Source organism: Eublepharis macularius, chromosome 3 (assembly GCF_028583425.1).
Source record: "Eublepharis macularius isolate TG4126 chromosome 3, MPM_Emac_v1.0, whole genome shotgun sequence".
Classification (NCBI taxonomy): Eukaryota; Metazoa; Chordata; class Lepidosauria; order Squamata; family Eublepharidae; genus Eublepharis; species Eublepharis macularius.
In genome coordinates this window covers 182,592,229-182,615,645 of record NC_072792.1, presented here as the reverse complement: position 1 = coordinate 182,615,645, position 23,417 = coordinate 182,592,229, and the positions used below count along the sequence as shown (strand labels likewise).

The 23,417-nt window shown below is 47.3% G+C and overlaps 1 protein-coding gene across 1 annotated transcript in view; it reads left to right on the top strand.

The window, feature by feature from the left end:
• The window catches only part of C2CD3 (C2 domain containing 3 centriole elongation regulator), a 79,148-nt gene that overhangs the window by 33,440 nt on the left and 22,291 nt on the right, over positions 1-23,417 (top strand). The window contains exons 18-26 of the mRNA XM_054974963.1: positions 1,118-1,301; positions 2,128-2,294; positions 4,347-4,470; positions 6,092-6,378; positions 8,856-8,927; positions 9,484-10,110; positions 11,282-11,602; positions 18,535-18,673; positions 23,162-23,226. Coding sequence (XP_054830938.1) covers positions 1,118-1,301; positions 2,128-2,294; positions 4,347-4,470; positions 6,092-6,378; positions 8,856-8,927; positions 9,484-10,110; positions 11,282-11,602; positions 18,535-18,673; positions 23,162-23,226 — 1,986 coding nt within the window. The remainder of the gene's footprint in view (positions 1-1,117; positions 1,302-2,127; positions 2,295-4,346; positions 4,471-6,091; positions 6,379-8,855; positions 8,928-9,483; positions 10,111-11,281; positions 11,603-18,534; positions 18,674-23,161; positions 23,227-23,417) is intronic.

Genomic DNA, 23,417 nt, shown 5'->3' with positions numbered 1-23,417 from the left:
TTAATGTGGTCTTTTAAAGAACTGAAAGCTGCCTTGGGTCCTGCTTTGCAGGAAAAAGGTCAGGTAAAAAGAAATACGGTGGTGGTTTGCATTATTTCCCAGAGACAGCATAATTTTTGTTTTTGGCAGGCTAGGGCTAGTTAACGTCGTTTTCTCGTAGCCCTGCTCCTCTGCGTCTTCTCTTCCCCGCTCCTCGCCTGTGAAGGCACAGTGGGTGACAGGGCTTTTTCAGGGGTGGCACCTTGCCTTTCAAAAGCTCTCCTCCTGGAGGCTCCCTTGGCACCTGCTCTGCCATCCTTTGGGTGCCAGGTCTGGGCTTCATCCCCCCCCCCCAGCCCGGCTATCTTTATGGTTGGACTCTAGCCTGAGCGACTGTCTTATGGGTATCCTTTTTGGACTGCTCGGTGCACTTTTTAAGCCCCTGATTTGTTTTTTATGACGTTTTAAATGTTGATATTTTGTTCAGAATATGGAAAACGCTCCTCTAATTTTGGTTAAACTACTAGAATTATTGACTCCAGCTTTCACCTGTAAGCCATCAAGAACTTGGACACTTCACAGCTCATGGTTTGATGATAATATTTTGTTTTGATAACATTACAGTATGTTTTTACATTGCAAGCCACTCTGAGCAGATCCCTGGAGAGACAGCCTATGTACGCTTTCTAAATTAAGAAATGGGGCAGGTGAGGAACCCCAAAGGGATGCCCTTTTGCAACCCGCTCTAGTGGTCCTTAGAATTATGTTGGGAGCCAGAGCACAGCTGTTGTCAGAAAAAGGCTTTTCCCCAACCCCTGCTGAACTGAACCTTGAAGGATTTTAGTAAAGAGTCCAGTAGCACCTTTAAGACTAACCCACTTTATGTAGCATAAGCTTTCGAGAACCACAGCTCTCTTCGTCAGATGCATCTGACAAAGAGAGCTGTGGCTCTCAAAAGCTTATGCTACAATAAAGTTGGTTAGTCTTAAAGGTGCTACTGGACTCCTTGCTATTTCAAATTATTTCGACTCTCTGTCCCCTTCTGCCTTATTGGGCGTGTATCCCTTGAGCCAGCTAACCCTCTTTGCTGTTTAACCCCCCCTTCCTGCACTTGAATCACTCGGCTTCCCTTCTGCAGGTGTCCGGCTGAAGCCCTTCCGCTCAGCCACGACCCTCTGCGTCCCTGACCCCACCTTCAACGATGAGCGGCATCACTCGTTGCTGGTCCCTGCTGACGTGCCTGTCCAGAGGCTCCTTCTCAGTGCTGTCTCTGAGCAGGGGTTAGCTGGAGGGGGAGGAATCCAGTTTGAAATCTGGTGCAGGTATGTACCGTGGAGCTTCCATCCTCCCTGCTTCTTTTACAGCATTCAAGATGCCAGTGTAGAGACTTGGGAGACCTGGGGTCATGGACTGGTTCCCAGTGGCTGAGGGTGTTGACTCACCCCTGTGCAGCTGGCATTTCTTACAAGGATGGCAGCCACAGAGGCCTTACCCAAGATGATCTCGAGCAGCCCAGTGTCACTGGGGGCAGCATGGGGGGTGGGGGTGGGGGCAGCACAGCAATGCCAGCCCAGGAAGTGTGACCAAGGACTCAGTTGGCCAGTGTGATGAGGGAGGGGCGGGACTGAAATCAGCTTAAGTAAACAGGCTTGGAAGCCAGCCTCGCCAGGACAGCTCTTGGCTGTTACATCCTTGCCAGTGGGAGGGGCAGCAGCCCTCATGAAGGGGGGAGAGCGATCACAGGGCTTGTGTGGGATGCATGGCCCTTATTTAAGGGGCTGGACGAGGCCTGGCTGAGGAGGAAGAGCCTGGACCTTCCCTAGTGCAAGGGCCAGGCTGCTCGGGAGAGGCGGTAGAAGCAGGGTGCGACATACCTGCTGTCCTCTCTGTCTGAGGCCTTGGGAAGGGGGGCAGTGCTGGGGCATGCTTAATGGAAGGCAGTGGAGGGGTTCCGTGCCCTCACACTCTCCCGCTTCAGTGAGCTGGCCCCATTACAGCCCCCCGCCACCATTGGGGGGCTGTGCTCCACTGCCCACCCTTTGCATGGAGCAGTCCAGGGCAGCAGCAGACTGCAGTTCAGGAGGCCCACCGCAAGACAGGCTGATTATAGGACCTCTGAATGCCTCTTCTGTTTCCCCTCCTGTGCAGGTATTACTACCCTAATGTCCGGGACCAGATGGTCGCCAGAGGAACCTTGTCGCTGGCCCGGCTGTGTGCCATGGTGACCATGCAGCGCCGAGAAGAAGTGGGGATCCAGACCTTTAGTCTGCCCCTGATCTCCAGGACTGAGGGCTCCGGAGAACCCCGATCCTCAGGTAACGGAAGACGTGGCCTTCGTGCTCTTGAGCAAATGTGGGGCTCAGCCAGCAAACAACTCCCTGGGGGGGGGCCTCCCTTTTCAAACAACAGAAATGTGTCTTCAGTTCACTGCCATCTCCTTGAATTAATAAAGAAATCAGAGGTTAGAATAAGTGTGAGAGGCCTCATCCTAGGAAAACAGGTACCTGTAATGGAGCCAGAGTGTTGTGGTTTAGAGAGTGAGACTAGCGCCTAGGAGACCCAGGTTCGAATCCTTCCTCTGTCATGAAAGCTTGCTGAGAGATTTTGGGCCAGTCCCACACTCTCAGCTTAACATACCTCATGTCAGATCTGTGGCTAAATAATAGTTGTATCCAGACTACCTTCTGCAATCAGACAAGAGTCCGTTGTTTTCAAAAGATTTACTGAAAAAAGCAACCATTATAGTCCACTGGTCCAGATGCAATATCTGAACTGGTACACGTGTATTGTTACGAATGAGAGGCAAAGAATACAGTACAAAGTATCAAGACTCAGTAGGCCGAGCCTCCCCCCACAGTTCTCAAAACAATCCCTTTGAAGCTGAGAGAGTGAAAGTTTCCCAGGGCTGGAAAAGCTGTAGCCAAAACATTCCTCCTCTGAGAGATAGCTGCTAGGGAACATCTTGGCACCTGTAAAGAAAGCACTCAGAACACTAAAAGAATTAAAATGGAGTCTCTTTGGTTACAACATATAGAGAAGCATTCTGAACCTGACACCTCACAGGCTTGTCAGGATAAAATGGTGGAGAAGAGAATGACGTATGCCGCTTTGGGTGAGGTCAGGGTATAAATGAAGTAAATTAAAAAAAAGATGTAAAAATAGCTGTCCCAGTGAAGTCCTGTTTAATTAAGTCAGATATTTCTACATATTTTTTTGTCTTGAAGAACAGGATATATGCAAGGCGGGATACACAAGTGGAGATCTTTTATAGGAACTAATCTGTTCAATGCATGTTGTTGCCGGATATTCTTTTTACGTGCTTTAGATTGCTTTCCCAACAATCACAGAAAGCACGTCTTATTCCCATTGTACACATGGGAAACTGAAGGTGGGACTTAGGTGTTTGCTGCTGTTATATATACTATCTTCAAAACACATTTGCCTGCGAATGGTGGGGGTGAAGGGGATGGCCTTTGCAGAATAGAATCAGGCACGAGGACTCTTAGCCTTTCCCCCCACTGTTGCCTGCAGCCCTTTCCCCCACAGATAGGCTTATTTCTAGCCTGAGAGCTGGTTAGGGAGAAAACTGGAGGAGCCTGCTGAGATGGGGAGAACTGGAATACAGGGGAAACGGGTGAACAGCCTTCCTCCTTCACGTGGATTCTCTCCCCCATCTTGATATTAGCATTTAAGGCAAAAGGCTTATGATTAGAAAGTCTGTTTGCCCCCAGATGTCTGGGTATACCTGAGGATGAGAGAGAGAAGAGTGGCTTGCCTGTAGCCACATCGCAAGTTCACGTCCAAAGAGGACTCTGAACGTAGGGTGTTAAACCAGGCTTTGTCCCCTGGATTATTCTACTTCTCTTTCACAGCTTCTGGCCTTACTCATACAGAGTTGTGTCTTTAGCATAATCTAGGTGAGCTAATAATAATACAACAACAACAACAACATTCGATTTATATACCACCCTTCAGGACAACTTAACACCTACTCAGAGTGGTTTACAAAGTACGCTATTATTATCTCCACAACAAAACACCCTGTGAGTTGGGTGGGGCTGAGAGAGCTTTGAGAGAGCTGTGACTGATCCAGGGTTACCCAGCTGGCTTCAAGCAGAGGAGTGGGGAATCAAACCCGGCTCTCCAGATTAGAGTCCCGCACTCTTAACCACTACACCAAACTGGCTCTAAGCACATCACTACTTAAGTTAAGCATTAAGCACATCACTACTTAAGAAGTGCCCACTTTTTGTCTCCTGTTGCATGCATGGAGCCATTTGATTCATATCCCAAATGCTGATGAAGCGTCAGTTCAGATTTCCCCCCCCCAAAAAAAGGCTGAACCTGGTTCTTCTGCCTTTCTCCAGGTTTGCTGGATGTGAGCATCAAGTACAGGTGCTCCCTCAAAGCGGCCGAAGGAGTCCTCGCAGCTCAAGTTGTTTCCATTTCCATTCAAATACACCGAGCGGCTGGTTTGCAAGCAGCTGCCAGGTAAGACGGATCCAAATGCTCCAAGGGAGAGGTTCTTGTTAAACAGCTCTTAAAAAGCAGACCTGCTGCTGCTTTCGTGAGAGCACATTCTGAAATCAAAGGAGTTTCCGGCTAAACGTTAGGAAGAACTTCTTTTAGTGGAACAGGCTTCCTCGGGAGGTGGTGGGCTCTCCTTCTTTGGAAGTGTTTAAGCAGAGGCTAGACAGCCATCTGGCAGCAATGCTGATTCTGTGAACCTGGGCAGATCATAAGAGGGAGGGCAGGAAGGGGTACACCAGTGCTTAGTTACCATGGCCCCTTCTTACACGGCCAGGGTAATGCCCATCGCCAATTTAGAGTCAGGAAGCAATTTTCCCCAGGCCAGTTGGGCTAGGGATCCTGATGGTGTTTTGCCACCTTCTGGGCATGGAGCAGGGGTCACTGGGGGTGAGAATAGCTGTGAATTTCCTGCGTTGTGCAGGGGGTTGGACTAGATGACCCTGTAGGTCCCTTCCAGCGCTATGATCCTATAATTCTATTCTCTGATGTTTTAGATCCTCCGTGAGTGGTGAAGCAGCCCTCTTGTGGTGCTGGCAGCCCTGCAAGGGCCATTCAGGTTGTCTCCCACAAACTGGTTGTTGGTGGTGACAAGCATTGGCTTGCTGTGGCTGCCCTTTGCTAGCAGCAGTGAGATTCAGCTCTCTGTTAACTTCCAGCAGCCCTGGTGGGCAGCAGCCCACAGCAGCTTTCCCCACAAGTTAAAAGGGCCACTCTATCTCTGCCGAGCGTGCAGCCTACAAAAGGCTCCACAATCTCATAGCAAAGTATTTCTGTAACTGACCTGTTCCTTGGCAGCCCAACTGATGTGGAAAGGGTTGACGGAAGGTAGAACGTTTGATAGCCTCCCCCTTGCCTCACTGCAGGCAGGCGGTTCAGCACAAGATAATTGGCGTAAATTTTGCTGCTTTGAAAGGTCAGATTGGCTTAACAGTCCTCAGATGTTTGGGGTTATACCTTACAAATTTCGATGAAACAGCTGAAAAAATAATCAGGCATGAGATCGTGGAGGCAAGTTTCAGTTAACAAGGCTGTGGCCTTATGTTATGAGGATACGGAAACGTTTTTGCTTAGCAAACCTAGATCGTATCCACATTAAATACAGCCACACAAAGCCTCCTCAAGAAACATAGGTTCAGGATGGAGGAAAGAGAAAATTTCTTCACTCAGTGCTTAACTATCTGATGGAATTCACTGGCTCCAGGTGAGGTGATAGTCACTAGTCTTGGATAGCTTTAGAAGGGGACTGGACAAATCCGTGGAGCAGAGATTCAATAGCTGCTGCTAAATGGAGACTCCATAGTCAGTGGCAAAGTACACCATTATCAGCTGTTAGGGCGAGCAGTGATGGAAAGCTGTGGCCTTCATGCTCTGTTTGGCCAGTTGCCAGAAGCATCTGACTGGCCATCGTTGGAAATGGGAAGCTTCCATCTAATCTAGCAGAACAGGTCTTGCAAATGCTTCTGTTATAGCATAGCCTTGCATAGCTTATGTTATGTTATGCTATGTTATGTTATGTTTATGTTATGTTATGTTATGTTATGTTATGTTAGCATAACCTCGCCTTGTGTGTTCCTTTGCTCAGGGCACTGGCCGAAAAGAACCCTTCAGTGCAATACAGTGCAGAAGTTGGAGTAAATGCCTACGTGATGGTGCACTTTCCTTTCCTCCCTGATGGCGAGAGGCGCAGCACACGAACCGTGGCACGCACTTTCTGCCCGGAGTTTGAGCACCATGCCGAGTTCACGTGCAGCCTCGTGATCCAGAGAAGCAGCGGCGAAACGTGTTGTCTGGGGGAGCTCTTGCAGTTTTCAGAGGCCATCTTCTCCATTTTCCACCAAAACTTGAATTCAGGTATGCAACGGGAAGGCAGTAGGCCAAGGTTTTACCAAGTTAATGATAACTGACTTAACTTCATCCATTTGCATTTTAACCATGCATGAACAGAAGGTGAGGAAGGAATGGACCAAGGGAAGGCCCGAATAATGCTTATTTAGATGGTTAGCTATTCCACTTGCATCAGTAAAAGTTATATAGGAGTCAATCCTAGAATGTTCCCTGCTTGCTGTGTACAGTGCGGCCTTAGTACTCTGACACCAAGCCCTTTCTGTGTGCATAGCTGCTGTATTCTCTATTTCTGCTGCAATTTTGAAGCACAAGTGAATATAGGAAAACTGTACATCCCCTTTACTTTTTACTTACTCGTTATATTTATCCCACTCAAATATGGGTCCCCCATTGGTCTCTGGTCTAGGATGCCTAACTGGCTGTGTCAGTCTATGGATGACAGGCTATGGCAGATAAACCCCCTGTACCCTCACAGCAAGAGATCCACGATCTTGGTTGAAAAGGTTTTATTCAGGGATCCAATCAGTTCCATAGATATGTCCATAGCAAGCCTATATCTATGGAATTGACTGGGTCCCTGAACCAGGTGCATGAGGACGCCAGATGAGACTCGTTTTGATTATTCAGAGATTGACTGTACTGAGCGACATGAATGAATACTTTTGATTTGTTATTATTGTGGTGGATACATCTCGCCCCTGAGGAGGTTGTAGATACGAAACAGCAGGATCAAGCCGGCGCTGCATGTCGGGCATCGTGGGCTTTGTCAGCTGCCTCCCACCGGCTACAGCTCCACCTGGAAAGAGAGAATATTAAAATTATTGACTTTATTTAGGATACTTACCTGTTGGATGTCTTCCTTACTGTACCACGTAGCACTACACTTTGTTTTGTGATTCTCATATGTGCACTAAGTTTTGACTTTGATGTATGATTTATTGTGACCACTATTTTTGTGACTCTTTGACTGTACTGAGAGTTCTATACTCCAATATACTGTTTTGATTTTTTTAATTCATTTACTTCCTGCTCGTGCGTTTTCACCTTCCTTGCTCTCATTTTGCGTGGGTTCCTCTCTTGTTGTGCAGCTTAAAATAATGGCATGGACGAGGTGCAGACATGACAGGCTCCCTACCACACCAGCTTAGCGTCAGCAACACTGCAGCATCAAATCACTAGATTGCCACACGAAGGTGCCTTGTACCCAACTATCAATCCATCCAAGTCCATATTGTCTGCTCAGACGGGCTGAGGCTCTCCAGCTCCTTACGTTCACATGACCTAACGCCTGGTCCTTTTAACTGGAGATGCTGAGGATTGAACCTGGGAGCGCGCCGATTGAACCGATAAGCACACTGTTGTTATTTTGCCCCCGACCTAGGTAGCCCAGGTGAGCCTGAGCTCGTCAAATCTCAGAAGCTAAAGCAAGGTCGGCCTTGGTTAGTAATTGGATGGGAGACCTCCAGTGAAGACCAAGGTTGCAGAGGCCGGCAATGGCAAACATCTCTGTTCGCCTTTTGCCATGAAATCCCCACTGGGGGGTGGGCGGTGTCGCCATCTGTCTGCTATGACTTGAGGGCAAGATTTTTTAAAAAATTATTCTGCACGCCAAACAGAGGCTGTTCCGCTGAGCCGCAGCGCCTGAGCCATTGCGTTCTGTTTTGTTACCTGGGCTTCCACGGAGTCCACGAGGCTGCTTTGCTTTTGTGCATTTCAGTCTGTATTCGTATGCCATGTTCTGTCTCTAGGAGCCGTGGCTAAGGTTGCCTACAGTCTGACGAAAGACCTCCCTCTTTTCATAGAGTCTTATTTTCCTTCATGCCATGAGAAGCCTCAATTGCTCCTTTCTATTGTGTGAATAGAGTCTTAAAAGGGATTAATGCTTTTGTCCAGGCCATTTGGCAACCCTAGCTGTGATAGGCCTCTAGCGTTAAACGCCAAGACTGAGCACACAGCTGCATAACTGCACCTGGGTAACCAAGCACAGCATTAGACCTTCTAGAGGGACCTCCACCAAGCTTAGGGGATTACCGCAGAACAGCTGACCTGCTGCTGAGCAGGGCAACCCTTTCCAGTTCCATAGGACCAGATTATCTGTCTCTCAAGTATGCTTCAATCCCACCCCTCCGCCAAGAAGCTCAAGTGGCAGCATACTTGGTTCTCCCATCTACATTTTATTCTCACAGGAGCCCTGTGAGGTAGGTTAGGCTGAGAGCGTGTGACTGGGCCAGGCTCACCCAGCGAGCTTCCGCGGCAGAGTGGAGATTCGAACTTGGGTCTCCCAGATCCTAGTTCAGCACTCTTAACCACTATATCCGCTGACTGTATTCATGTAAGCTCATCCTGCGATGAGCCCGTTTCTGCATAGGGTGAGAGCTGCTTGTCATGCACACCGTTTCTACTCCTACTGTTCTGATTTCTTCCAATGTGATGAATCTGGACTCTTTTTCCCCATTATTAATGTAAAATATTTCATCTCAATTTTACAGCTCCCCGAGCAGCACAAGCTTCAAAAGATTACTTGCTGGGAACGATCAAAATGCCTACCAGAGAACTGTTGATCAGAAGATCGGGTAAGGATCCCGTTGTATATCCCATGGTCCCATTGTCAGTCGTGCATGAAACGGCTTTGCTTTATGATTAATGGGGTTTCCCCGCATTAAAATTCTCACTCTGTGCTTTGTTGTTTTTTTCATTTAATATATTTTTTTATTAAAAATTACAAATGCGTATACAATGCAAGTAATTATGCCATTTACATGTTACAATGTTGAATTTCACAAATTAAAAGTTGTAAAACATACAATAATACCAATACAGTTTGCTTAGATAACAATAAAACTTTAAGTTATAAAATAAACACTTATTTTGTATAACGACTAACGACTAAAAGTACTGTATAGAGTGTTATTCCCTCAATGTTCAGTGATATAAAGACACATAAAGTAAATGTTTGGGAGGATGTAAGTCATTGATCGTTAAGTATTCAAAAAACGGGTACCGTTTAGGTAGGAAGTCAGTTTCTTTCAGATAATATTGTGTTTGGTAAATATTATCATAAATGTTCTCTTGAATATAGTGATCCCAAATTTTATGTAACCAACTCTCAGACTCTGTGCTTTGTTAAAGGTATTAGAGGCTGGTACCCGATAACTCTACCGGATGATTTGGTCCCTTCTCATTGTGCCAATGTCGTGCAAACCATCGTTGGAGGCCTGGAGCTTTCTGTGACCTTTGCTCGCCCTGGGGACCGAGAGCGCGTCCTGGAGGCTGCTGCCCTTTTGGGCTGGAACTGGGAGGAGACCCTTGGGGAAAGCCCACAGGACAACAGCGACAGTGAATCTCCTCTTCCTCTAAATCCTGCCACAGTGACCGTTTCGATCCCTAGACTGTGGTTACCCGTGCACTGCGCATTACTTGCAGGACAGACGCATGTCAACAAAGGCACCTATTTCTACCTTCGCTATAAGCTGTATGATCAAGAAGCCACATGGACGTCCCCCAGAAGGCCGAGGTTAGCTGAAGACCAGAAACACGTGACTGTGGCTTTTAACAAGAGCAGACAAGCGGACCTTCCAAGGAGCCAAGCTCTGTTGTGGTACTTCCGGGAGGAGAGACTGGAGTTCCAGGTGTGGCGAGCTTATGGGAACGAAAGGCCCATGGAAAGACCGCTGGATACAGATCGTTTGATTGGGTCGGCATACGTGGATCTCTCAGCGCTTGGGGAAGATTCAAGAAAAACAAGAACAGTCAGTGGTATGTTTCCTAGCAGCCGGGGCAGCCTTTGGGTCTAGTCCGATGGCTTCCACTCAAGCTGTAGTCCTCCCATTTTAACCCCATCATCTTTTATCATCATTTATTAGATTCTCCAAATAGTATTTGCCCCTACTGGGCAATTGCCACAAGAACTGGTGGAGGCTTCTACCATAGACAGGCTTCCAAGTGGCATTTTTTCAAAACAACAAATCTTGGGAGGACGTTACTCTGATTTGTTGGCCTTGATCTTTAAGAATAGATTTTCCACTTTCAAAGGCAGCGTAATTCTCAATGTTGTAGGCTAGAATCACGTAGCTGGGGAAGGGGGCAGTTCTGGGGGGAGAAAAAGGAGGCAGGAAGCCGCCTGCATCTTTCAGTACGAGTCCCTGAGGGTACACCTCATCTGCCTCTTTCTGATAAACTTGACTCATCCGGCAACTGCAGAGCTTTGCTGTCGTTTGGAAGGGAGGCGCCCTGTGCCTAGTACGTGTTGTGATGTCCTGTGATTCCCCAGTTGCTGCACAGCTGAAAACATCTGTATGGAGTTGTCTGCTGTTCGCCTGAAGTCCAGCTGGTGTTTCAAAAAGCCAAGGGTGTCTTTAGGGTAGGGCTGCTTGGATGCCGCTTCCCACGTAACTCTGAACTTTTGCAAACACCTAACTGGTGGTAGAACAAAAGGCTGCACCCCCCCAAGGGTGCTGGCAGTTCCTGAATTCCTCACGTTCTTGGGCTCTCTTGCTTATCACAGCAGCTGAAAGACCGCCGTAGTGGCTGCATTTTGTATGAACTAAATGCATCAGTTAATGTTTGGTCTGGACATCATAAAATCCTGCGACGGGGGGCTTTACAAAACCATGCCAAAAATTAAATTCGCAGCTAGAAAGGAAGGAAAGGCCTCAGGAAGAGAGCAAATGTCAGTGTCCCACGTGATTTGCATGCAGAAGGCCCCAGGTTTGACACGTTAGGAAAACTGGCTTTCCAGTGCCCGTGGAAACATCCAGATTTTACTCTGCTCTGCCTAGGAATCACTTTTGTTCTTAACAAAGCACAAGTCCAGATCCGCACAGATAAGGGTTTCCCAAAACAGTACTTGGCTGATTTAAGTGTATAAAGTTCTGCGACTTTCCAAAGAGATATAACATGCTGCTCTCTGCTGCTCTCATTGTTGCAGGTGTCTACCCTTTGTTCCGACGCAGTGCTTCAAACCTGTCGGGAGCCGCCGTGCGAATTCACATTGCACTTTCTTCCACCCCCCACCGCAGCCTCGAACCTGCCGAACATGATGGCAGTAGCAGCAGCGAGTGTGGAGAAGAAAGGAAGGAGCCGGTGGTGGTCCAGCAAGACCTGGAATCTCAGAGCCACAAGCCGGACTCCTCGGTCGTGGGATCTCTCCCTGAGAAACCCCCAGAGGAGTCTCCCCCCGCGGTGGATCCCCAGAAGACATTTGCTGTTAGTATCCTTGTGGAAAGAGCCATGCACTTAAGCTTGAAAGGTGAGCAAAGCTGGAAGTGTCCTGGGGCTGCAGGAGAGAAGGGCGAGTAAGATGAAATCCCACAAAGTGTATAGGCAGGTAGGCAGAGATGGCGGCATTCCCCCCCCCCCTCCTCTTGGCCATTTGTTCGAAGGGCAAGGTCTGTCCTTTTTATTTAATTTCCACTGTCATTTGCAGAGTAATGCAAATTCCCTAGAGAAACCCCAGGACGGTTGTGTGTGTTTGTGTGTGTGTTATGTGCCATCAAGTCGCCTCTGACCTATGGCAACTCTATGAACGAAAGACCTCCAAAACATCCTATCATTAACAGACTTCCTCAGATCTTGCAAACTGGAGGACGTGGCTTCTTTTATTGAGTCAAGCCATCTCGTTTTAGGTCTTCCTCTTTTCCTGCTGCCTTCCACTTTTCCTAGCATTAGTGACCTTTCCAAAGAATCTTGTCTTCTCATGACGTGACCACCTTTAGTCTTGTCATTTTAGCTTCTAAGGAGAATTCAGGCTTGATTTGATCTAGTACCCACTTATTTGTCTTAATAACAGGAAATACAAAAGGTGATTATTTGCAAAACGGCACTGTGAGAGCCTGTGTGTGGTGTAGAGGTTAGATTGCCAAAACAGGATCTGGGGAGACCCAGCCTCCAGTCCCCACTTTGCCGTGGCTTGCTGGGAGCCGTCTGTCCGTGGACTTTGTGGAGAGGGGCTGTCCCGCTTCCCACACCTGCTGCAGCCCATTGAGTCCCCTGAAATGTTGTTCCTGGTAGTCAGCAGCCTCTCAGAAACAGCACTGGGGGAAAGGTTAGGGGGGCTGCAGCTGGAGGGGGAAGTCAGCAGAAACCACCATCCCCCTCTTCCACAAATGCAAATGCCGTGCGCCAGAGGAACCGTGCGACTGGATACATACCACTGAGCCCCTGTTCGCGGACCTCCGGGCAAGCAGATGTGATCCGTGCGTGTGGTTATCTTTCTGTCGCTAGTTAAATGCTGGATTGTGTTCATTTTGATCCTCTAGGTGCTGCTAGAGTGCTGCAAAGGGGTGTCATTCAAAGGACACCAGTTCTTCCTCCGTTTTCTATGGGAGGAAACGCAACAGGAGCATCTTCTGCTGGGTGCACCGTTCTGCCCTCGGTGGCTCATTTCCTGTCTCTCCTCTTGGCTAAGTTTGAAGCTCTTCTCCAGCCCGAGGGGGCCACATGCTCCTGATAGCGGGCCCCAACCAGCAGTCTAGCCACAGCATTCTGCACCAGCTGCAGCTTCTAAAAGCTGTTCAAGGGTAGCCCCAAGTAGTGTATATGTATATTTATTTCAAGTTGTATTCCGCCCTTCCCACAGCCTGCAGGCTCAGGGCAGATCACGTACATCTAAAACACACAATAATAATTTACATTAGATACGTTTAAAATCACTTAAAACAATAATACAATATTTAAGTATTTAAAAAATCGATTTAAGGCAGCACCAAAACAATCCATCACTTACCCATCAATCAATAGTTCACATTCAGCAGAGCAGCCGTTAGGTGGTGGATGGTTCTATACAGGGAGGGACTCAATGTCCTCTATTCAGCCGATGGGGGCCGACTCAACCCCAACCATACGCCTGGCAGAACAGCTCCATCTTATAGGCCCATCGGAAGGATAGCAGATCCTGCCGGGCCCTGGTCTCATTTGACAGAGTATTCCACCAGGTTGGAGCCAAGACCAAAAAGGTCCTGGCTCTCGTCGAGGCCAGGCGGCCACCCTGGGACCAGGGACCACTACTAATTGCTTATCTCCTGATCGGAGCATCCTCTGGGGCACATACGGGGAGAGGCGGTCCCACAGATATGCATTCATCACAAGAGAGTTTTTACGTGGTATGAGTATATGCATGGTACAACCCCCCATCCCTTCACAGAAGTGGTACCCACATAGGAAAATATTAGTCACAGAGTAGCCATGAGTTTTCCCAACCAGTTGGTTTTCCAGTACTCTAGCTAATGCCAAGCACAAATTTAATTCAGCCTTCCATGTCTGAGGATAAGATTTTAACAACTGCCCTGCAGAATGTTTAGTTGCACGTTGTAGTTGAGGTGGTGTGAACTGCATGCTTGCCAAAGGAATGAAATGATTTTTAATAAACTGTTTCATGGAAAGCCTGTTTCAAAATGGTCTTGAGATATGATTGCAGTGTTACTTGAACAGTGAGATGTATACAGCTCACAGCTATTTGGATTGTGTGTTCAGGAAGTTGCTACAGCAGTGCAAAATGTTTCTTTTGTTAAGTCTGGGGCAGAGTTGATTCTAGATTATTCCCCCCCCCACTCCCCAATGTTGAAAACAAGAGGAACAAGCTATTCTTGTGATATCAAGAATATTCACAAAGAGGCATTGTGTGGCCAGAGACGGTATTGTCTTGGCCTTTGGGGGGCTTACTTCTAGCATTCAGGTTTTATGCGTGTCATCTTTTTGTGAAGAACGCAGATGTCTCATGTGGCTTAACTTATCTTTTTGTAAAAAATAGTGTGTGACTGACTGGACTAGCCCAAACCAGGGCTCATTACCAGGGCTCATTACTGTCCCATAAAAGAAACTTTGATGTGCCACAATTAAATGTAATTAAATGCTCTTTTGAGTTCACAGCATCCACCCTCAGAAGAGGCAGCTCACTGAGAGTCTCTCTGCACGATACATCTTACACAGGGATGCTCAAGTGTAGGGAGATGCAACGTTAGCCGGGAAGCATAGTTTAAAAAGACAGTGCTCAAAAGACTCTCGTCAATTTCACCTCTTTACACAGAGCCTGCAGAGATGGGCACCTCAGTGGGTTTGTTAATTTCATTGACAGAGCCTTCCTGGAAGCAAAGATGAAATTAACAATCCCTCTGAGGAGTGATCTCTGCCCACTCTTTAGCTCTGCCTTTTTAAACTGTGCTTCCCTGCTAACATTGTGTCTCTCTACACTTGAGCGTCCTCATGTGAGATGTCTCATGTGGAGAGACTGATTCTCTGTGTGATTTGCTGTTTTGTCTTTGCCTCCTGTATCTCTTTCCCAGAATGTCCTCTCTGTTGTTCATTATTGTTCTTTGATCAGTGAATGTCCTAGCTGTTGATTATATTGTATTTTCAATTGCATTCTATAATCCACCTTGGATCTCAGTGAGAAAGGTGGGCTACAATAATAGAAATTTTTCTGTGGACTCTGACAGACATGATTTGATCATTCGGTTGTAGGTGCAGCAGAATTAGCAGATCTTGAAAGACACTGCCATTACATTTCTGTGTGAGAAGAAAGCACTGCTGTTAGCAGAGGGACTGTGGCTCAGGGACAGAGCATCAGCTTGATGTGTAGAAGGCCCCAGGTTCAATCCCCGGCATCTCCACCTAAAAGGATTAGGTAGCAGGTGACGTGAAAGACCTCTAGTCTGAGACCCTGCTGAGCTGCTGCCATTCAGAATAAGCAATACTGACCTTGATGGGCCAATGGCCCGTCTCAGTATAAAAACAGCTTCCTATTGTCTTGCCCCATGGCTCTGGGCTTTCCTTGTTCTTCCATACCCCCATCTGTGCCCGTGGGGCATAGCCAGGAATTATTCCTGGTGACTTTTGTGCATGTTTTTGTCCAGCTATGAATAGATGCATTTTGTGCTCCTGCTTCAATTCTTGCACGAGTGTTCTTGGTCATACTCAACGTAGGTGTTAGCACGCAGACCAGGTGCTGCTGCTTCATCTAGATTTGAAACTCTTCCCTTGTTCTTGGGCAGGTTCAATTCTTTTAATTTCGTGTAAATTATATTTTGATTTTTTTTTAAATGGTGTGTATGAGTTTTTTTTGGCTTTTAGATTGCATTATCAATGGAAAGAACTAAAGAAAACAAGTCAGTCTTAATTGACTGGATGTGGTTAATAAAGACTGAGATGGCAGGTTGCCATATTGGTCCAAAGCAAAATGTAAAAATATTATTGCCCTGTTACATCTTTTTAAAAGACCAACTGAATGATCAGTCCCCGTAAAAGGTATTTCACAGCTTTTGTTTTAGGCGATTGAAAAAAGTATCACAAAATGCAAGAGATTTCAGTGCAACGAGTCTGAGAAGAAGGGATACAACTTCGAACAAATTGCTCCTGGAAGGTACCTCCATCCATACGCTCTTTGTTCTAACCTTGATTCAGGCGGTCCTGTGCTCTGGATCGCCTCCTCCACAGGAAATGGCCGTGGGATTCACATTCCACATTGTTTCCTCTTTGAAGCCGTGCAGAAGCAGTTTCCCGGGCATGACCTTGCTGCTCGGCATTGAAGGCACAGCAGTAGCCAAATTGTTGAACAGCAGACAAACCAGGTCATGCTCCTTAACATCGGCTAATCTCTTTTCTTGCCAGCTCTTCCTCTTTTTTGCATTAAACAGACCGAGTAAAAAAAAGCCAGTGCCTTTAAAATAAGCCAGGGCATAACATGGGGAGGGCGGAATAGAAATCCAAACAAAATAAATAAATAAAACAGCTTAAAATCCACACTGAGCAGTCAAACATGATAAAATGATCCCCATGCCAGAAGCAGACCATAAAACATTTAAAAGACTAAAGACTCTAACCTAAAAGCCTGAATAAAAGGGACTATTTTAGCCTGGTGCCTAAAAGAAAATAAGATAGGCACCAGGCAAATCTCACAGGGAGGGCATTCCACAGGCAAGGTGCCACCACTGAAAAAGCCCTGTATCCAGTGGCCACCTGTCTCACCTTTGAAGACAGGGACACAGAGAGCAGGGTTTCAGGAGAGGGGCTTAACTGGTGGGCTGGACAGTATGGGTGGAGGTGGGTCTTCAAGTACCGTGGCCCCAAGCCAATTAGGACTTTACAGATAAGACCCAGCGGTGGGACTTATGCCTGGAAACAGCTGGCAACCTTCTCTTTTAGGCTTCCAAAGAATTTGCCATGCTTGGTGTAGTGGAGAGCCAGTTTGGTGTGGTGGTTAAGAGTGGTGGGACTCTAATCTGGAGAGCCGGGTTTGATTCCCCACTCCTCCACCTGAAGCCAGCTGGGTGACCTTGGATCCATCACAGCTTCTAGGAGCTCTCTCAGCCCCACCCACCTCACAGGGTGTTTGTTGTTGTGGAGATAATAAAGACATACTTTGCAAACTGCTCTGAGTGGGCGTTAAGTTGTCCTGAAGGGCAGTATATAAATCGAATGTTATTATTATTAATGTTTTTGTCAGAGCTTTAGAGGAAAAGAAGAAATTGAGAAGCATAAAAGTTGAGGATAGTTATACTGCAAGGACAGGAACCAGGAAAGGGGTAGGAGAGCTGCTGTGGCACAGTGATTAAGTGGCTGGGCTGAGAATCCGCACTCTGCTGGTTCGAATCCCATGACTGCCATGAACTCTTCAGACGGCCTTGGGTACACCCCTCCTCTCAGCCCCAGCTCCCTGGCTGCGTTACGGGGATAATAAGAACACCGACTTTGTTCACCACTCTGAGCGGGGAACTAATCTGTCCAGAAGGGTGATACATAAGCACACCATTGCTGCTGCTGCTATTGTTATTGTTATTGTAATTTTATTAGGAAAGCAAAATTGTTCTGAGATGGTCTGAGGCACTGAAACCCAGGGTAGATGTGGGGAATGCCCAGGGGCAAGGTCTTTTCAGGGACACAACTGCCCCTGCTTTGCAGCAGTGTGTTTGAAGCTTCCAGACAAAAGTACAGATGGATCCTTTGACGATAGTCACTTTTGTCTTAGCATGCTTGCATCCGAAGGAGGGAGGCCCCACGGCGTAACTGGGGTTATGTGCTACAATCGCTTTGCACAAGTGCAAAATCAGGGGTGTGAGAGCAGAACTGAGCGTCCTGAGCGTTGCTTTTTCTGCTTGAACGTAAAACTTGCAAGTTGCTATCCTTTAAGAGCACTAAGGTAGGCTTGGAAGGGCATTCTGTGCAAGGCCTACCAAAATCTCAGAAGGAGGGCAGAGCAAAATTTGTAGTGTTTAGAAGGAGCTGCTTTGGTACCCTGCCCAGTTCATTTCCAGTACAATGCATACGGGATACAAAATGGAACTTTTAAAAACGGCCTTTGCGATCCCTTGATACATGAGAGGTGGCAGGGAGGTTTAAGCAATCCAGATTTTCTCAGGCATTGGCCTGCTGGGGGCAGGGGGTAGTATAAACTGCACTTTTGTTGATAGTTCTTTCCTGAGTCCCCTTTGCTGAAGTTGTTCAGCCGTTCATAATGCAGTCGTTTGCTGTCTTCCTCCTGCCTTCGCTGTGTTCCCTGAAGTTGGCAGCTCAGTTTCCGTGGCTGCTATGCTCCTGTGCTTCGTAGCTCAGAAGGGGATGGGATCCAGTGGGTGTCTTCTCTTTGAGACCGGGCCACGCGAACCTTCCTGCCATAGGCTTCTTTTTATGAATTTTGGCTGTTTCAGCCCCTCCAGCCCCTGGCGCTTAGTGCAGAAGGCAGGCTGTACCATTCCTTGAGCTGCCAACATCTGGGCTGAAGTTCTAAGCACCAACTTGAGGGTCACAGAGTAGCCAAGCTCTGTGGCTGAATCTCCTCTGTGGCTAAAGCTCTCCTTACTGTGAGATTTATAAAGACTTATCAAGGTCCATGCACATCGTATCCATGAAGCATGCCCAGGTTGTGTCACTGCTTCTCCTGGGGTTGTTCACGGTTGAACGGCCTGTGTGCAGGCGGCAGCAACATCTTCAGCCTCCTGATTCTAGTTTGTGTATCTGGTTGTAAGGCTGTGCTTTTGGAAGACTTACTCAAAGGTAAGGGTTGTGTCTTCCCTCCTTGTGGGAGCCCAGGAAAGGGCCATTGTTTTCTCATTGCCTTATTAATCCTCATCACGAAGCATAACTGTTTTATGGCACTACTGGAAGTGTTTTGTCATAAGAGGTCTTCTGTTTCCAAAGTTACCCCCAGTTTTGTAATATCATTCCGCTTGTTCGGCTCCTGTGTTTCAGGAAGCCCCCTCACCGAACGTGGAGTGACGGCCCCCAGCAGCTGCGTGTCATTCGTTACCGCCAACACCGACAGCCCTATTTCGACAGAGATCGTTGAAAAAACAGACTCGCCCGTTTGGGATTTTCAGCTGCAGACCAGGTATGAAATGTGGCCTTTTCAAGAGCAATGCTTGTAGAGCTACGGGGTTTTGCCACCTGGTCACTAGTTGGCAAAACTGGTTTCTTGTGACGGAACTCCCCAGCGGAAGAGTTCAGGGCAACGAGAATCGCACGTTGTGTGCCCAGGTCCTGCTTCCTCGCCCAGCTCTCTGCAGCAGGGGAGCAGTGGTGTGGAGGAAGCACGCTTAACTTCTCCCACTTTCCCCCTGCCCATCACCATCAGGGATCTAGAGTGCCTGGGTCCAGTATTTTGCAGGGGGATTGGATGGGGAAGGAAGAGTTACAATGGGGAAAGTGCTGGGCTTTTAATGCTAAAGTTTACCTATTCTTTAAAGGGCCTAAGAGTGTCTGGCTGTTTCTCTCATCCCAATTTCTTTTTGTCTTCAGGAACCAAAGAATCAGCTCTTGGTCATTTTGCTTCCATTTCTGTACCATGGAGTCACTTGTGATCATTGACTTGGGTGGGGGAAATTGCGGCAGTTCTCGTTTTCTTAAAACACATAAGCACATTTTAAAAATTCACCATCCCCTTGTTTTTCCCAAGGTCACAATTTGAGGGGGGTCAATGAACGTGCACTGTGGTAAATGGGCTGTGCATTCGACCCTTAGAACATTCTCCCTTTATCCATTTTATCCTCACAGCAACCCTGTGAGGTAGGTTAGGCGGAGAGGAGGTGACTGGCCCAAGGTCATCCAGCAAGTCTCCTTGGTAGAATGAGGATTCGAACCTGGTTCTCCTGCCCATGAAACTTAAGCGCTACACCACTGGAGGAATAAAAATGTTCTAAATAAATAAGCAAACAGGGTGAGCTGGAAGAGGACGCTGAACGGCAAATCAAAACGGAATGCAGCCTCTTGCTCAGGAGTGTTGATAAAAAACTAAACATGAAAAAGGCCCAAACATCTTAGTAAATCATGTGAAGGAATGGCCTTGCAGGCCCCTTCTGTTCTTTCTGATTGATTACCAAGAGGTTGGAAAAACCCTGCAACCATCTCTTACTCCCTGATGTGCCAAAAAACAAACAAACCAGCATCCACCCACTGCTACCAATGCCCCTGAGAGGCAATTCGAATACTTGCTGCCACCAAAGCCTCAGAGTATCTCCTGCTTAAACAGTGGCGCAGAGTGGTAAGCGGCAGTGCTGCAGCCCAAGCTCTGCTCACAACCTGACTTCGATCACGGCAGAGGTTGGGTTCAGGTAGCCGGCTCAAGGTTGACTCAGCCTTCCATCCTTCCGAGGTCGGTAAAATGAGTTTCCTGGGGGTAAAGTGTAGATGACTGGGAAAGGCAATGGCAAACCACCCCATAAAAAAGTCTGCCAAGAAAACGTCGTGATGCGACGTCCCCCCCATGGGTCAGTAATGACTTGGTGCCTGCACAGGGGACTACCTTTACCTTTACTCTGTTTCTGTGTCGCTATTCAAAGGCTCAGCCTAGCTGCTGTGCCTCCCACTATAGTCTCTCCCACTTGGAAGTCATGTGGATCTTCCTGCCTCCACCCCCCCCCCCCCAAAACAGTCTCTATCCTTTTTTAGGTGTTGCCTTCCAGCAGGGTGTGGGTAGTAAAGCAGTATTCTGCTAATCTAAAGTCTGTAGCATAATGAAGAACTGGAGGGGGTCTGCGCTTGAAGCTTGAGGGCTTCTTCCCCCAGTCTCCTCTTTTCTGCAAGCTTCTAGTCTGCAACTGAGCTCCTGCCCATGAACAGAGTGCAGTCACAATAATTGAAGTGCTGAGGTGAATTCTTGAGTGATGATGACAACGATGATAATAACAACCATGTGCTTATATACCGCTCTTCTGGACAGATTAGTGCCACACAGAGCAGTTAACAAAGTCAGCGTTATTATTATCCTCACAGTACAGATGGGGAGCTGGGGCTGAGAGGAGGGGCTGACCCAAGGCCACCTGCAGAGCTCATGGCAGGAGTGGGATTCGAACCAGCTGAGTGCTGTCTTGGAGCCCAGCCACTTAACCACTATACGACAGCAGTAGTGTAGTGCTCAGCAATGTAGAGATGATTTCTCTCCACATCACATTTAGAAGAGGGTCCCAAACTGTACAATAAGTGTAGAAGTAGGTCCAACTTCAAAAAGTCTGTGAATAACAACTCTAGGACTTCCAGCTATATTCCAGCAGGTCTTATCTTGGAATCACAAGAACAAAACCATGAGAGGCAGCCAATAATTGTGTCTCTGGCATGCGCTAAATGTATCACCCAAGGTGATGTTCAACTGGCCCCTTTAGACTTCTCATTCAGACACCTAGTTAAGACATTTTAATTTTGGAAAACACGTGGAGGGATGAGTGAGCTGAAATGGTTAGCTGGGATTTGTTTTATGCTGCTGCTCAGATTTATGGGTTCGTTTCAGGATCTCAGTGCTGTTCTGGATTCTAATACTGATACAGTTGCTTGCTAGTTCTAATTGCCGTTATTTAAAGTTTAACTTACTCTTTTCATGGTTGTGTGTTTTTATGGCAGTGTGTTACGATGAATTTTGTAAACAGCAGGGGTTTTTTTCTGGGAAAAGAGGTGGCGGAACTCTCAAGAGGGAAAAGAGGAAGAAACACACCGGTTTCTTTGAAATAATATTATTTTCAAGCACTATTGCCGAGTATTTTCAAGAGATGCCGGAACTCTGTTCCACCGCGTTCCCCCTGAAAAAAAGCCCTGGCAAACAGTCTTTTGTTGCTGATGATTTTTTTTCACAGGAAGCCAGAGGATTAAATTTTCTAAATAAATAAAATGCGTTCTTGAGTCATAGTTAGGGATGGACGGGGACCGAATCCTGCCTATTCACTTGTGGGGTTTGGAGCTTTTTAGAACTTTTTCTCCCTATTCCCTAACGCTAGTACTTGCTGGCACCCAGTGAAGTTGATGGAAGATCAGTTCAGGATGATCTAAAGGAAGTACTTCTTAAAGAGTAAATTAACTTGTGGAATTCACTGCTACGTGGTGGAGTGATGGCTTCTAATTGAGATAACATTAAAAGGGGAATAAACAAGTTCATGGTGAACAGGCCTATCAATGGCTGTAAGTAGCTGTCTGAATACCAGGGCTGTAGGGCAGCAGCCGAGGAGGCTTGGGTCGCTGTGCCCTGTGGGTACACCTTTTGGGGGCATCTGGTTGTGCCACTATGGGAAACAAGATGCTGGACTAAATGGGCCATTGGTCTGACCTAGTGTGGGCATTTTTTAAAAAGATGTTGCCATTTAATTTCAGAGTCTTAGTTACTGACCTTGGAGCAGCTGAGTTTGGAACAGTTATATTTTGGTGCGTAAAGTCTAGTCTCAAGCACTGAAGAGCGGTTGGAGCTCAGCAGCCTGAACTGGCTACTCCACTGTTGTGTTTAGACCTTCTAGACAGCCGGAAGGCATTCCCTAAGTCATAACAATTAAAAACAATCTGTAAGTAGAAAAGCAGTGGGCCGTATTGTGGTACTCAGTGGTCCAAGGCACTGAAAATCTTATCAGTGAATATTTAGGCTGCTGGGTAGCCGTTATTTTTAGAAGTGTGAAGGCAAATATTGAAATATGCTGGTAGCTGCAAGATTAGCTGTTTGCAGTTCAAGACATATCAGAAATTCAGCAAACAATCTCATGGATTGCCTGGGGGACGAGCATTTTCTACTGGGTGGCCACCACCACTACTTCTCACCCATCCCAGTAACCTGTGTCCGGGGCTTTTGGGGGGGGGGAAGGTGGTGGAACTCTCAAGAGGGGAATGAGGGAGAAACGCATGGAAGAAAAGTGTTGCTGCTTCCAGATGCCCCACTGCTTTTTTCAGCTGAGGCGGAGGGGGGGGGTGTCCCTCTTCCCTCAGCTGAAAAAGCTGCTGGAATTTTAAAACAGCTCTTTTTTTCAGCTGACGGGCGAGGAATCTTCCTGTCAGCTGAAAAAAGCTGCGGCCTTTGAAAGCAGCAACACTTTCCTAGCAAGGCAAGGCTCTGAAAGCAGCGAGCTTTGAAAGCCACACTTTTCTTGCTGCTTGTAAGCGGCTAGAGAAGTGTTGCTCTGTGCCCGAAGCTAAAGAGCTGGACGCCTTGGGTTGTGTACGGGAGGAAACAGGATCCGGGGGGGCGGGGCCACCGGACATGTGACTACTTTCAAGAGGTGCCGGAACTCCCTTCCGCTGCATTCTGGCTGAAAAATAGCCCTGCCTGTGTCGCCTTCAGCTACTAAATAGCCCTACTTTAACCTTTGGGACCCCATTCCCTCTGTTGTTGTGACCCTTTTAACTCTGTTAGAATAATGGGAGTGAAATAAACACTCTGTCCCATTTGGCAAACAAATGCCAGATCGCCTGAGATGTACGCAGCCATTTCCAGTATGCCCACCATCGCCATCCCGTGCACCACAAGAGCTAGCTTTACCTGTGAGAGGCTGACCATTGGTGGCATTTCAGCAATGTTGTGTCCTGCTCGCCTGACGTTACCAGCCTCTCTGATTTTTCTTTTTCTTCCCCTCAGGCTCTCCAACGAACTTCTGTTGGATCCCCAGCAAACTCTGGTCTTCAAAGTATGGCATAAAGCAGGTATTCTCCAGATGCGGAGTTTCCCATATTGCCAACCATCACCAAGCCTAAGCCCATTTTTAAAAATCACGGTAGCCTTAGCTGTTCTGTCGGTTGCTGTTCTGTGCTGGTTGCTTTTTGATTTTTTTTTAATGCTGTAGCAGATTATAGCATAGTGGTTAGATGGGCGGGCTGCAAATCAGCACTCTGCT